Genomic DNA, 14,041 nt, shown 5'->3' with positions numbered 1-14,041 from the left:
GGGAGCCCTTGAGATGGAGCCTGAACAGAGAAAGGAAAATATAGATTGGTAAGTAGGTGGATCAGTGTGAGGTAAAGATTAAGGATTTTGCAACTAACACCTTGTGCTTTTCTTTCTATACTCTCTCTCTCTCCCTCTCTTCCTCTCTCTCTCTCTCTATATATATATATATATATATATATAGATAGATAGATAGATAGATAGATAGATAGATATACATATATATATTGCCTTTTCTTATTCCTTATCAAATAGAAAGCAGATATGAAGTTCAGGTAAGAAAGAACACCAAAAGGAGAGGGCATTTACTCAAGGCAAACAGGAAAGACTCCTCACCCCAACCCTCCCTGAGGCACACATGCCAGATAAGCCACAGCCCCAGGAAAGGCAGATGTGCCCTTGGACCATGTATGTAACACTGAAAGATCTAGTGACCTCCACTGACATACTGAGTACACATCAGTGTGACAACATGAGGCGGAGAGAAAAAGCAGTATGAGAGCACCTCTCCTGGTACCAGCACAGCCCCCTGTGGGTTCCAGCACCAATATCTTCCCTTTGGATTCACATATTAGATGCCCATATTTCCCCATTGCTAACAGCAATCTCCACTGGTCTCTAGTAAGAATCCCATGTATCCTTTCTCCTTCACTCATGCTCTTCCTTCCAAACATTCAGATGCAGCCTTTGCTTGGCGTGTATTTATGAACAGAACTCAGATGGGTTTGTTTGCTCCAAGCCCGAACCCACAGACAATTACAATCATGGCTGGCTGCCTGGCTTTGTTAATTAGCTGCCAGCAATGCCTCATTTTTCCCTCTGTGGCTTCCTCCTGAATTAGTAGGGCACTGCTCATTAGCTCTATCCTGCTTCAGGATGCTACAGTTGAACATTATGGCATCAGAAATGCCAGTTGAGGGCATAAGCTTGATTTGTTTGGACAATTAAAAAAATATTAGTTACATTTAGGTAGTAAGGCCAAATATTAGCAAAGCTATTTTGTACCAGTGCAATCTGTGTGCCCTGTAACACTACTGAAGTTTCTTATTTCTGGCTTTGCTGGCAACAAAGATTAAAATATCCACAATAGTTTATTGATAGGTTGGTAGCAGCTAACAGGCTTGTTTTCATTTAGCTAATCTGCATCAGGAGTTTGGGTTCAATTCAACCAGGAACAGCACTTCGAGACCCCTCAACGTTGACATAAATACTTTCAATAACAGACGTAGCAACCAGGGTGGTAAAATAATGTTTTATTCCATGAATGAACAAACACTACCATGCCACATCCTAAAGTTCTTTCTACAAAAGATTGTGGACAGAGCAGATTTTTACATTTCTCAGGTCAAGTTCATTTTAGGCCGCTGAGCCTCTTTAGTGTAGCAAAATCTGGACACGCAGCATTCTTATTGTCTATTTGGCATTTTGCCGGATAAAGCAGGTTTATACTGCAGTTCTTGTTCACACAATGTTGATGCACTGTAAATTAAAGAGGATAATCGAACCAAACTAAGTAACTTCCGTGGTCTATCTGTATATCTTGTTATGATGGTCAAAGTACAACCAACATTCAAAGCTTAAAATAACGGTAATAAAAAAGACACACTGAAGAACACAATGGAAACATCATCCTTGCTGTCAGGATGTGAGTTTACCCACAGTACTATGTCAAAAGTAGAAACTGGCATTGACATTCAAGCTGTCAAAATGAGAAAAGAAATTGCATGAACTGTTATATTTCCAAGCTAGTACTTCTAAAGAGTCCTGATCAGCAAAGAAGTGTTATCGCATGCATGCTGAACACAAGACTAATATTGGATCGGGGACCTGACAAATAACTGACTTACATTCCTTTATATACAACAAAATGAAGTATACAGTACTAATACTGGCTGTACATTTGGTCAGAGTATTGTACAAGGAGCAACACTAGCCAAAATTCTTATCAGGTGGGAAAATGGCAACAAATGAGCGTTGGGTTTCCTTCTGACGGCTGAAATATTTTCACAAGAAGTTTAAAAAGTTGCTTTGCTCCACAGTGTAGAAATGACAGATATTTTAAAGCAGAAACTGTTCCTATTTTTTTTTTTTTTAATCTAGTATGCCTGGCAAAACTCATGCGAGCAGAAGAGATAACCAAACGTTTTGGAATGCGCTAATCATCGACCTGGAGTAAAACTGAGCCACAGGCAGCATGTGCAATAAATCTGGGCATACTGGTTCTGTTTAAATGGCTTTATGAGATGATCTGAAAAGTATCTGCCACAAATTCTGCTGCCAAAACCTAATCTAGCCTAGTTCTCCCAACAGGCTGCCAACCAGAAATTAAAAAACAAACAAACAAAGAGTTGTGACCATCACATATTTTTCTTTAGTATTGTAAACGTCACAACGTTAATCTGATTCAGGCTATTTATGTGTGTATTTTTAAAGGCTGCCAAAGAAAACGCTCAATCTTGTGAGTAAAGGCTGTGCCAGATACACAAGAGTGAGATTTTCTTTGTTTAGTGTAACAGATTTTTTAGTGGCTGGTTACCCTGACCTTCATTGCCTCTCCAGATCTCTACGGTCTGAAGAGGGTTGGTTAATTCCTGATATGTTTTTTCCTCATCCAGAACAAGCTGAGAAGCTAATAAGGTAAGCATGAGACCAAATGAAAACAGAAGTAAAAGCAAAATTAAGAAATAATTACAGGAAGGTAAACATCAGCATAACTACAGAGACACTCTGTACAACTGAATCTGTATGTCCTGTAGCAATGGCAAACCTTTTGATCATGGGAAAGAGCAGGCAAGTATGCATGAATCAGTATCCTTTAAAATAATTGTGCTATAATCTTTTCTGCGTTTTAGATTTTTTTTACACAGTGTGATGCTAACTATGGGAACGTAATGCAAATGACAGATTTCAGGGCTATTGCTTGATTGCTTGAATGCAAAGGGACATTACATTTTCCAGTCCTCAAAGTGGTTTTGTGGGGTGTTCCTTCAAAGTCCAACATCTTTCCACTTTCACACCAGAAGTCACTTTGTGGCAAAGAAAAGGGAAAGAAAAATGAAAAAAAAAGAGGAAAGAAAAAGAAGATGTTGGTTGTGATGAGTTAATTTCAGACAGCAGTTTCTGCTGAGTTCACCATGCTTAATGCTCTTCCATCTAGGAAGGAGTTGCTGTCAAGTAAAGCAGAGGAACTGCTTTCAGTTTTCTTTAAATACATGCTAACAACATAACATCTCTTTCTTCAGGAACATGATCCAGTTGCATATTGTTAGAGAGATCTGCCTTGTGCTTAGCACAGACACACAGGGTTAATCGTCGTCCTCCTCCTCTTTCAGTGGAGCTATTGGGAGTTTGTCCTGAACTTGGAAACATGATGCAAAGAAGTTGACAATGGAGTTGTACAAATGCTGCTCTAATGCTGGATTGCTGAAATAATGGCTTTCATCAGGGTAAACCTGCAAAGAAGCAAGGAAATACACAGTGAGAAGCTTAAAGTGTTGGAACTGAGCACTCAGCACCCTCAGCACCACGTCTTCCAGTGGTTGCCACAAGGCCCAGGTTAATCCAGTGCTCTGAGTGAACCAAAAGGAACATTTCTGTAGGCGGGTGTTTCATTTAATTTTGTTCTGAACAAGTTCAAGCAAAGCAGAACCAAACCACCCAGTAAGTAACTTCTGCACATGTTGAAGTGAAAAAGCAACAAGCCTCTTGGGCTGAATCCTTGCAGGTAGTAGTGAGGGGTCCCACTGCTGCTCTGAGTGCCTTGATCCACACCGCAAATCCATGATGTCTCCATTCACTCCTCAATAAATCCTTAAGGGGCATCTACTCCATGGCTGCCTTCAAGCTCCAAAGCACTAATGCTTCTGCCCTGCAAATGTGCACAAGACCTTCATTCCCCTTAGTGCTCACCAAACCCCTGCCAGGCTCCTTCCACAGCTCCAGAGTCTGTGCTTCATCCTACTGCCTTTGGAACCTGATGGAGCTCATGTGAAGCTCTGCAGAAATGCAGCCAGAGGGAGCTGGTATTCAGTAGATCAAGTGTTAGTCGTGTCTGTGCACTGCAATAAAACCATCTATACTGAGAGCTGCAGTCCCTAGCACAGTAGCCTCAACTGCTGACACTCTCCTGGCTGTTGATCAGCAGGTGGAAGAGGCCAGGGACCATCCCATCATGTGTGGATGAGTTTCTCTGGAAAGCCGTGGCATCACTGACATGGATGTGGGTTCAGCAAATCAGAGCTGTAACTCAGCAGAAAGAGGGGCTTTCCAGACTGGTGTGCATCCCTTGGGGACGTCAGATTTGAGAAACATTTCTCTCCCTAACTTTTCCAGTTGATTTAATTTAGAGCCCTTTATATCTGTAATTCATCCTGATTTCAGCCTGTTGTTCCCACTGAAAGACAGCAGGCATCAATTCCTTAGAGATACTCCTTGCAAAATGTAATTTACTGTAATTCAATAACTGTCCAACAACTGTCCAAACCAAAACAGTGATATCAAGTTAGCACGTGAATACATGGGAACACATTACAAGCTGATTCTGTTTCTGCTGTTGGGCTATATTTGCAAGTGGCTTTTCAAAGCTTGTTTCATAACAGCAGTTTGAGTTCAGACTGAGAATATGAAAAAGAGAAACACATACTGTACCTGCAAGCTGTAATTAGCCTTTGCCCTAATTAGGTGTGTGATAAGGTCCGCAGTATGCTGAAAATGGATTTTTTCTGTAGAAACAGATTACAATCATTAAAGAGGCAAATTTAATTAAGAAAAATCAAAGCCATCTCAAATACATAACGAACTCCAGTGATGGTCTAACTTACCATCAGCAGTAGCATGAATGATCAAAAATGTCTGTTCCTTCAGTAATGAGACTCTGTGTGCTAATTTGGTGATCTGTGAAGGTAAAGGTTGCCATAACATTAAAACTCTTGCAAGAAATTAGCAATTCATGTGGGGGGAATAGAAGCACTTAATTCCATTTGATACTCTGTCACATGGATAACAAGCAGACACCAGCACAGCATACCCTCTCAGCCACTTGAATCATTCCAGAGGTAAAACAGACCCCCACTGCTCCTTCCATGCTCCGCACCAGCAGCAGGAAGAGGTCAGAGACCCTCAGCTTTATATACTTTATATTATATACTTTAATGCTCACTGAAAGCCTCAACTGCAGAACATGTAAAAAGTCAAAGTGAATTTCCAGTGAATAAAATACACTGACAAAAAAAGGTGCCCAATTGCATGTGCTAAAAGTGGTTCAGTGAGCAGCAGTGACTTAGGTATGGTGTGAAAGCTGCCACTGATGAGCTCAGATGGACCAAAGGAGGTTCTCAAGAATCCACTGCTGTGAATGCTTTAGCCCCCAGACAACTCCCCAGTGCACAAGGGACACAGTAGTTGGAATGACTTCAAATACTACACTATGTATGGACTTAACTAGTTGAGTTTACAAATTTTGCAAGAGTTGACTCTGGTCATCCTCATATCCTTGAGCATAAAGAATTCTCTCATCCTTATGAAAGTTTTTTGATAGTATATCCAAGCATCTTGCACTCTGTTCTCCCTCATATTATTCCCTGATTTCTGCTTCTTCAGTTGCACCTTGGTGTGGGACAGCACAGGTTTACTGGGGTCTACATCTGGTTTTTACTGATATGACTTTCATAAACTTCAAGGATTGTTCACAGGATAGGAGCAGTTCTTATTCCCTAAGCAATCTGTGGTCCAACTTGGCAAATAGGAGATGTGTATCAGTTGGGGGACATGCCTGGTGGAGTGCAATGCTCTGTAATGAGCTCAAGTGCTGTTCCTAGCAGATAATCCCAAGTGATAGTATCACAGAATGGTTTGGGTTGGAGGGTACCTTAAAGTCCATGTAGTTCCACCTCCCTGTCAATGGGCAGGGACACTTCCCACTAGAGCAGACTGACCAAAGCCCCATCCAACCTGATCCATAACACCACCAGGGATGGGGAACCCACAGTTTCTCTGGGCAGCCTGTGCCAGTACCTCACTGCCCTCATTGTGAAGATTTTTTTCCTAATTCCCAATCTAAATCTACCCTCCTTCAGTTTAAAGCAATTACCCCTTATCCTCTCACTACATTCTTCCCCAGCTTTCTTGTGCTCTCCTTTAGGTACTGAAAGTTGAAATGAGGTCTCCCCAGAGCCTTCTCTTCTCTTCTTCAGGCTGAAAACCCCAGCTCTCTCAGCTTGTCCCCACTGGGGAGCTGCTCCAGCCCTCAGAGCATCCTTGTGGCCTTCTTTGGACCTGCTTGAACAGCTCCATGTCCTTGTACTGAGGGCCCCAGGGCTGATGCATCACTGGGTCTCACAAAACAGAGTAAAAGGGGTGATTCACTAGTCTCCACGTGGACACTGAGCCACTGACTGCAACTCTGTGAGTGCGAACATCCAGCCAATTCCTTACACACTGAGAGGTCCATCCGTCACGTCTGTATCTCTCCTATTTAGTGACAAGGATATAATACAAGATGGTGTCAAATGCTTTGCACAAGTGAGGTAGATTTCATCAATGACTCTTCCCTTTTTGACCAATGCTACGCATACACTGTCCTCCTGAGCTTGGAGGAGATGACCCTTGAGCATCAACCAACTTTGGCTCATCTTCCCTTCAGGGCTTTATTCTATGTCAATACACCAAGAAGAAACCTGAAGAGGCCAAAGTCTGCTCTTTGATAAAGCCAACTTTTCAATGCACAAAGAACAAGTGACAATTAAAGTTCTAACTTCTAATTTCTATTAAATTTCTAATTTAAATAGTTTTGCTTGCTTTTGCTACTACTGATCTTTAAATTCCTAAAAGAGCATAAAGAATTTGCCATGAACTAGAGATCATCCATGCAAAATCTGAGAGACAGTAAACCTGAAATCTAGATAACCACGAAAAAGCTTCCACTGCAGGGTGCCAGAAGCTGTCTGCCTCAAGAAAAAGGATCAGAATTTACGTCTTAGAAGGTATAAAAATGGCAAGAGCATTAGGATGAACTTGGATGGAGGTTGTAACTACACTGGTGAATTTGAGTTTCTCAGCCTCAGTTCTTTCAATTGGTAAAACTGGGATATCTATGTTCACCCAGCGTAGACAGATAGACGTGAAGGTTAATCAATAAAAAAAAGTATTCACTATTACTGTGAAGATGACAAAGGCAGTAAGCAGACTTAATTATACCTTCCTGCCTCTTAATTACAGAGTCCATTGCATGTTCTTGTTCCTTCCCCAGAAGAAAACACATGGAGAAAGAGTTAAAACCCCTCTCACATTTTATCAGGGAAATGTAGTGTCCATGCACTTACCTCATATGCTCTATTATCAATCCCGTGCAAGCCCAAGTATCTTTCAGAAAATGCTGAAGCTTGAAAAGAAATAAACATTATCTTGCAGTCATATTTGAGTACATTGCTGCTCCTTAGTTAAATACTGTAGATGCTAAAAAGTGTTTATTTTCTGCTGAAGTTTTAATGTATTAATTTTAAAGTTTTTGAAAATATGATCAGGATACGTACTGCATCACAGGCTTTCATTATCACAATGCCTTTATGGTTTCTTTATCAGTAACAGATGAACTATTTTTTATTTACTTACTGTAACTGAGATATAAGAGGAGGAGTGCCATGTTTTGTCCCTTTTGTAAGGGACTGACTCCATAACTACAAGCCCCTGTTGCTCTCTGGGATAGCTGCAGTGCCTTAACATGACTGGCTTTCTGATTTCACTGACACTAAGTGCAAAGGGAAGTGGTGACCCTGAGAGAAAGTATGCATGGGGTATCATCAGGAGGAAACTATTGGGATCACCAGCACAGGATGGGCACTGCACTGCAGCTCCCGTGGAGGGATGGGTCAGGCAAAGAATAATGTTCAAGACAGTGGTACAGGTTGGTGGCAGAGGAAGGATGGTAAAAGCAGTTGATAGTTTTTATAGCTAGTCTTGAGAAGACATATAATGTAAAACAAACAGGATCTTGGGAAAGAAAGAGAAGAAAACTGGGTAAGGGTAGGGTAGACACATCATGTGTGGTCAGAGGGAAGGTCTGTGGGCTCTGGGATGGTGTTTACCATATAGTTTGAAGTCTGTCAGTGGAGAAAGAGCAGCTCCACAAGCAAACACCTGGTTTTCTTCGCCAGCTGGAAGCATGTAAGTGCTCAGATATCCACCATAGTCCTGGAAGACAAACAGGACAGGGACATCAGAAGTCCTGCAGTGACATCTTGCTGTTTTTGAATACAGAACAGGGCACTTGAGACCTTGCAGGAACCTCTGAGGGCTGCTGCAGAGCCCTCAGCACATGATCCTGGAGAAGCTCGGAGCAAGGGACATCTCCACGGTCATGGCTGCAGATGAGCTCTGCACTTGCTGCACTCTGCTGAAGTCAGAGGATTGTGTGCCCCTCTGACTTCAGAATCTGCCTCTTCTTAACCCACTTCATGGCTGTAGAGCTGCTCAGATATATAACATCTCTGAAATATCATCTCAGCACTTCCTTATTTAAAAAGGACATCATAATTTTGGTGTCTGCTGTCAGTCTGTTAACAATTCCCCACGGAGATGCTGCTGTATGTGCAGCTCTCATCACTCACTCTAAGCCTGTATCTCTCACAACAGCTTCTACTCACAGTCCCATTCTCATTTCAAATTGTGTGTACTTTGCAATTGCCGTTTCCCAGCTGGGCACATGCTGGGGTGTGAGTCAGCTCAGAAATCAGTACTGTTGCTGAGCATTTGTACAACACGAGCTAGATCTGCCCACACTGCCATAAGCCTTCAGGGACACACTGAACATGAAATGAAAGTTTGCAAGGGCAAAAAGTAATTAATGATGACAGCATTTTTCTGACAAATAGTCACTTTCTGCACTCTGAAGTTAATTCGCACACGTTGACGAATACATTGATAAAACAAAAGCTTTCACCATCATCATCTCCAAAATAAATAATAACAAAAAGCACCACTAACACAATCAGGATTTAGCTCAGCTGCTTAACCTCATCAGCCAACTAAAACAGTGCAGAGAAATAACAGAAAAAAGTCACCTTCCCAAACACGCCAACTCGCATTTTATCGATGTAATGTTCTTTCAGCATTGTCCTAGAATATGAGGGGAGAAACTATGAATTAAAAACACTTTTCCCTTAGGCACAGTAGAGCCCTGCCTCTGATAGTCATAATAAAGCCGTAGCTATCACACTGTGCTGGTGGTGTTTTTAGTGTGATTGTGCTCAGAGTAAATCTAACAATAAGACAGGACTTGGAATTTAGAATTTTACACTTAAAAAGTCTTTAAAAAGCGTAAAGTTTTAAAGACATACATTTTCTCCCACTGCAAGTCCAGCAAAAAATTAATCTAGGAGTTGATACTCCAGCTTACTTGTTTGCAGCTGTATGACTGTACAGAGCTAAAAATAAATAGGCTTTGAACATGTGACACAGATAAGTGTGCTCTAATTTAGCTCTTTAAGCTTGTTCTCCTCCATCTGTGCTGGCTGGCACAAGCTCCCTCCCTCACATGCTATCATTTGGTCATAGCCATGGGACTATACTGTCCTTCCCTCCTGCTGTAACCTTACGTACTGCTGAAGGAAGCAGGACTAATGCCAGCCTTGGAGTAATTATTAATAATTAATTAAGTTCATAGAATCAAAGAATGGCTTGGGTTGGAGACCATGCAGTTCCAAGCCCCTGTCTTGAGAAAGGACACTCTCACCATATCAAGCTGCTCAAAGTCCCATCCAACCTGGTGTGGAGCACCTCCAGGGAGGGGGCATCCACAACATCTCTGGGCAGCCTGTGCCTCTCCACCCCTGGAGTGAGGAAAGTCCTCGTAACACCTAATCTAAATCTCCCCTCTGTAATTTAAGTCACTCCTCAAGAACAGTGTCATTCACCGGACAGCTTCCAGCTGGTCCTTCTCTTCCAACAGGCCCAGCCTCCTCTTAACCTCGTGCAATAGTTTAGTGCCTTGGAAGCCGCTCCCACGGCCGTCGAACTTCAGCACGATGGCATTGTGCAAGCTGACCATCACACTCTCCCACGTCACCTCAAACCTCTCCGTTACAATCTGGTTGCCTGGTGTCCCATCCCTGAAACACAAACAGGCATAATGAAAAGGTGCAGTGCTTCAAGAAGCAAAGACAACATCACTCAACGGGAGCCCAGATCCCTTCCCAGGGCCATTGCTTGTTGTGAGGACGGGATGTTATGCAGAAGTCAGTGAAGTTTTCCTCATTAACATCTCTATCTATTTCTCTGCTATATCTGACTATAATCTGTATCTACATCTCTACAACTCCCAAATATGGGGTATTTCTGGTGGAAGCTTTGCTGCAAGGGGCCTGGCTCGGGGTGCTGCCAAGACACATTGGTTGAAGCCTGCAGCCACTCATCCTCCCTTCACTGTCAGGTGTCTGAGTTTCATTTATCACGACTGTTCACCCCACACAGACCACCCCTCTCCCATCAGCTTCTTGACTGGCTGTAGATGGAGCTGTCAATCATGTCTGTCACCTTCCACTGAGGCAAGTGCAGAGGGCAAGAATACTTCTAGAAGTGTTAAAATCAAGAGCATAGAAATGCCCAGGTTGGCCCAAGGTAAGGGGAATATATGGGCAAGACTCCCTTTTGAACATCCTGCTCAGAGCCTGCATAAGGGCACTGCCTCAAGAAATACTGAGCACACTTCTGCCAGACAGCCCAGAAAAAACAAAAGGTGATGGTGACGAGAAGTAATATTTTAGGCTGGGATGACTGTAGAGCTGCAGGCACTTCCACCCAATTCTTGTCCTTTCTAGGGGGTTCTTGGGAACATCAGACAACTCATTGCAGGTTTTTAACGTTCATGTGACTTCGGTCATTTGCATTTATTCAGACGAGACCCAGGCGCATGGGGCTTCAGAGGCAGCCTAATCAAGTGCTGTTAGCTTGATGAGTACCAATCTTCCTCAAGCACTTGTCTAATGAAGCACATTTTCTCTGCAGTAATTCTGTGATGTAATGGTGTGCTTATTGCAGTGTTTTTGTCCTTCATGGAAGGAAGTGCGGCGTGGCATTCAGGCATTCATCTACCTCTCTCACTCCTACATGGGGCTTCTCTGCTGCAGGGCATCCCCTGGCAGGGAGCAAGTGATACAGCAGGATGCAGCAGGTCAGGAAGGTGTCCCCAAGGCCAGTCAATTCTTTCCCCTGGATTCTTCCCAAATTTCCAGAAAAAAACATAGTTCTGAATATTATTATTACTAAATGTTGCATAAAGAGATACCCATCTGCTATGCTCCCCAGGAGTAAATTCTACCTGCCTAATATAAATGCTAAAATCGTGGAGATCTTCAAAAGGCACTAAGAAGGAAAGCAGGATGATCCCCTTCCTACAGTGTCCCAGCAGACATAGCTCCTGCTTTGGATGGAGACAAGCCTCTCTTTTGCCTGAGGTTTGTTGAAATACTTCTGCAAACCATGGAGAGCTGAGATCCTTGATGCTAACTCTCCTGCATGCCCAGCTCAACCACTCCAAATCACCAAACCATGTGACTGCCTTAATGCCAGGGTAGAAAATCAATGTCCATCTTTTCTTTCTCCATGTGAGCCATTTGGAAGGGAAATGTGAAGGACTTAGGTGCATAACAGACTAGTACTCATTGTGTCATATCTTAAAAGGCTCTGGCTATGATTGAAACTTCCACACTGCCATAATAATGTGAAGAGAAACAAAAGAAGAGTGAAAACTTACACAACTAAAAGCAAGGGATAGTGTGCCATGTCTGAAAACGTCGCTGGCTTTAGGATCTGCATTGGTAATTCTAGGCAAGAAAACAACAAATGACAGCGTGTCTTTAGTGTAGGAAAAACAACATAATGATAGTACATATTTCTGGTGCTTCGGCTACTTACGAACAGGAACAACACAGCATTTCATCGGACGTGCTGGTAAATAACACCTTAGGAACACAGCTGTTGCCAATGAAAAGATCATTTTATAGTAGCTGAGGTGACAAGAAATGTAAATTGAGGGAAGAGAGTGCGCTGCTCAGTCACGCATCACTTTTACAGCATTCAATTAACATCTGGCAATAGCTATAATTTTCCTTTTTGGCAGCTGTATGAGTGACACAGCCAGAAATCAATATTTCAGGGCAGCAGAGGAGGGAGGAAAGAGGCGAGGAGGATGATAATTTAAGACCCAATTAAGTATGGTGTGCTGGACGGGAGAATGGGATTATTTTTTTTTGTGCTGTAATGGTGTGAACACTGGTAGAGAAACATCTGTTTCAAACCTGATTTTTAGGGAGCCTAAATGGTACTCTAAAACAGGAGGCAACCGTGCTTAAGGCTGCATGGTTTGGCTGGTTCCAAACCAACAAAAGTGGAAAATGTCCCTATGGCATGGGGGCTCTCACCACAGCTCCTTTAACTACTTTCAATGGCCTTGTATTGACAGCTGAACCACTCCCATATGAATACCTTCTGCACCAACGAGAGCACATTTATATTTAAAATGTTAACTACAATCCAGATTAGCAAAGGCCCAGCAATTAAATCGGTATTAGGAGCATTTTCAATAGATTAATACACACATTAGCTGCGCGGTTTAAGTGGATTGCTTTGCAATCATTGTCTGACACTCTGCCTAATTAGTTATTCCATCTGAATGCTAATGGCCTGCAAATTGGATCAATGGCCCAGGGACAGCCCAAAAGGCCATCGCTTGACTTTAAATATAAATAAGCACCACTTGCAATGTTCCCAGGGCTGTTCAGCCCAAGGCCATGAAGACACAGGCAGGACATGCAAACAGCTCACTTGTATTTATTGCATGCATTTGGTTAAATGAGCAGAACCCAGTGTCAGTGATATTTGCAGGTAAGACACTGAACCTGAGGTAGTCACCATGAGCTCCCACTACCACCGAGTCGGCTGATGCAGGGGATAGGCATCATCTTTTCAACAGCTTCCTTCTCTTGCCTGTGAGGCCTGGAAGTGTTATTTAATGCTCTCCTAATACCAATGTGGCAAGCAGAACATTTTGGAGCCATTATTATCCTTTTCAAATGCCTTTCAGCCTTTTTTAACACCTGGTGATGGTTGAAATCAGTAACCTGCCATCCTCCCTGCCTTCAATTTTTTATGCCCTATCTGAAAGGTGTGCTGCTTTTAGGCGTGGAAAATGCCAAAATCCAAATGGGTCATTTTAATCCACGTTCTGTGTTAGTTTTTAGACTTACTGCCCTACACACAGACTAGGGCTCTGGTGAGCAACTGCACAAGCCTGAATATGTGGATTTTCCATGTATTCTATCTGCTTATGACCAGAGCAGATGCTTTTTAGGTTGTTTCAGTTGCAGCTATAGAGCCAGGCAGAAAATGCCTACACTTTAACTGTTTGCCACTAGGTTTTTTTTCTTTTTGTCCCCTTTGGCATACAGATATGTGGGAAATAATTACACAAATGGTGCACACAATGTGCCAGGTGCTGATATAAACTGCTCCATTTTTCTGTTTTCTTCATTCCAGATGAAATCTCTCTTGGCTTTTGTTGAAAAGCTTTTTTTTTTTCTCTTTTTTTTCCCAGCCCTATCAAATAATATGGCTTTCTCAAAGACTCCTGAATGACTTCAAGGGGCAGTCAGGTTCATTCACTGTGGTTCAATATAGTACAATGAAAGGCAGTCCCAGCTGTAGCCAGCAAGCACATACACTATATTCTACCTCACACCCATTTTAGATAATAAACCACTTGAGCTATGGCAAATGCCCTGAACAATGGAAGCACCACACTGTGTCGTTTCCCAGAGTGGATTTTCATCTGCAAAGAAAATTTTAAAGGAAAAAAAGAAAAAACACAACAACACCCAATCCTATCATTTTGCTTTTCTTTAGCTTCATTCTCATCAAATCCTGTCTCAGTAATAACTTCCTTATGTAGCACATCCTAAGAGACTGCTTTGCTAACTGTGTGAGTAAACTGAGAGTCAAAGACATTTTTCCTCCTGCCAGTCTGGGCAAGACAACTGTATCGTTCCACAGC

At 42.4% G+C, this 14,041-nt stretch overlaps 1 protein-coding gene across 1 annotated transcript in view; it reads right to left on the bottom strand.

Annotated features, from left to right (window-relative positions):
• Window positions 1-1,246: 1,246 nt before the first annotated feature.
• Window positions 1,247-14,041, bottom strand: part of DPP6 (dipeptidyl peptidase like 6) — a 381,910-nt gene continuing 369,115 nt past the window's right edge. Inside the window, exons 19-26 of the mRNA XM_065744804.1 lie at window positions 11,747-11,816; window positions 9,909-10,103; window positions 9,057-9,111; window positions 8,082-8,187; window positions 7,320-7,378; window positions 4,821-4,893; window positions 4,648-4,721; window positions 1,247-3,452 (exon numbers count right to left, since the gene is read on the bottom strand). Of these exons, the coding sequence (XP_065600876.1) occupies window positions 3,306-3,452; window positions 4,648-4,721; window positions 4,821-4,893; window positions 7,320-7,378; window positions 8,082-8,187; window positions 9,057-9,111; window positions 9,909-10,103; window positions 11,747-11,816 (779 nt within the window). The 3' untranslated portion in view covers window positions 1,247-3,305. The remainder of the gene's footprint in view (window positions 3,453-4,647; window positions 4,722-4,820; window positions 4,894-7,319; window positions 7,379-8,081; window positions 8,188-9,056; window positions 9,112-9,908; window positions 10,104-11,746; window positions 11,817-14,041) is intronic.

The sequence above is a fragment of the Cyrtonyx montezumae genome, unplaced genomic scaffold (genome assembly GCF_038088225.1).
Source record: "Cyrtonyx montezumae isolate F1298 unplaced genomic scaffold, pur_monq_1.0 scaffold_32, whole genome shotgun sequence".
Taxonomy (NCBI): domain Eukaryota; kingdom Metazoa; phylum Chordata; class Aves; order Galliformes; family Odontophoridae; genus Cyrtonyx; species Cyrtonyx montezumae.
The sequence above is the reverse complement of the archived record's forward strand: the minus strand, read 5'-3'. Positions and strand labels throughout refer to the sequence as shown.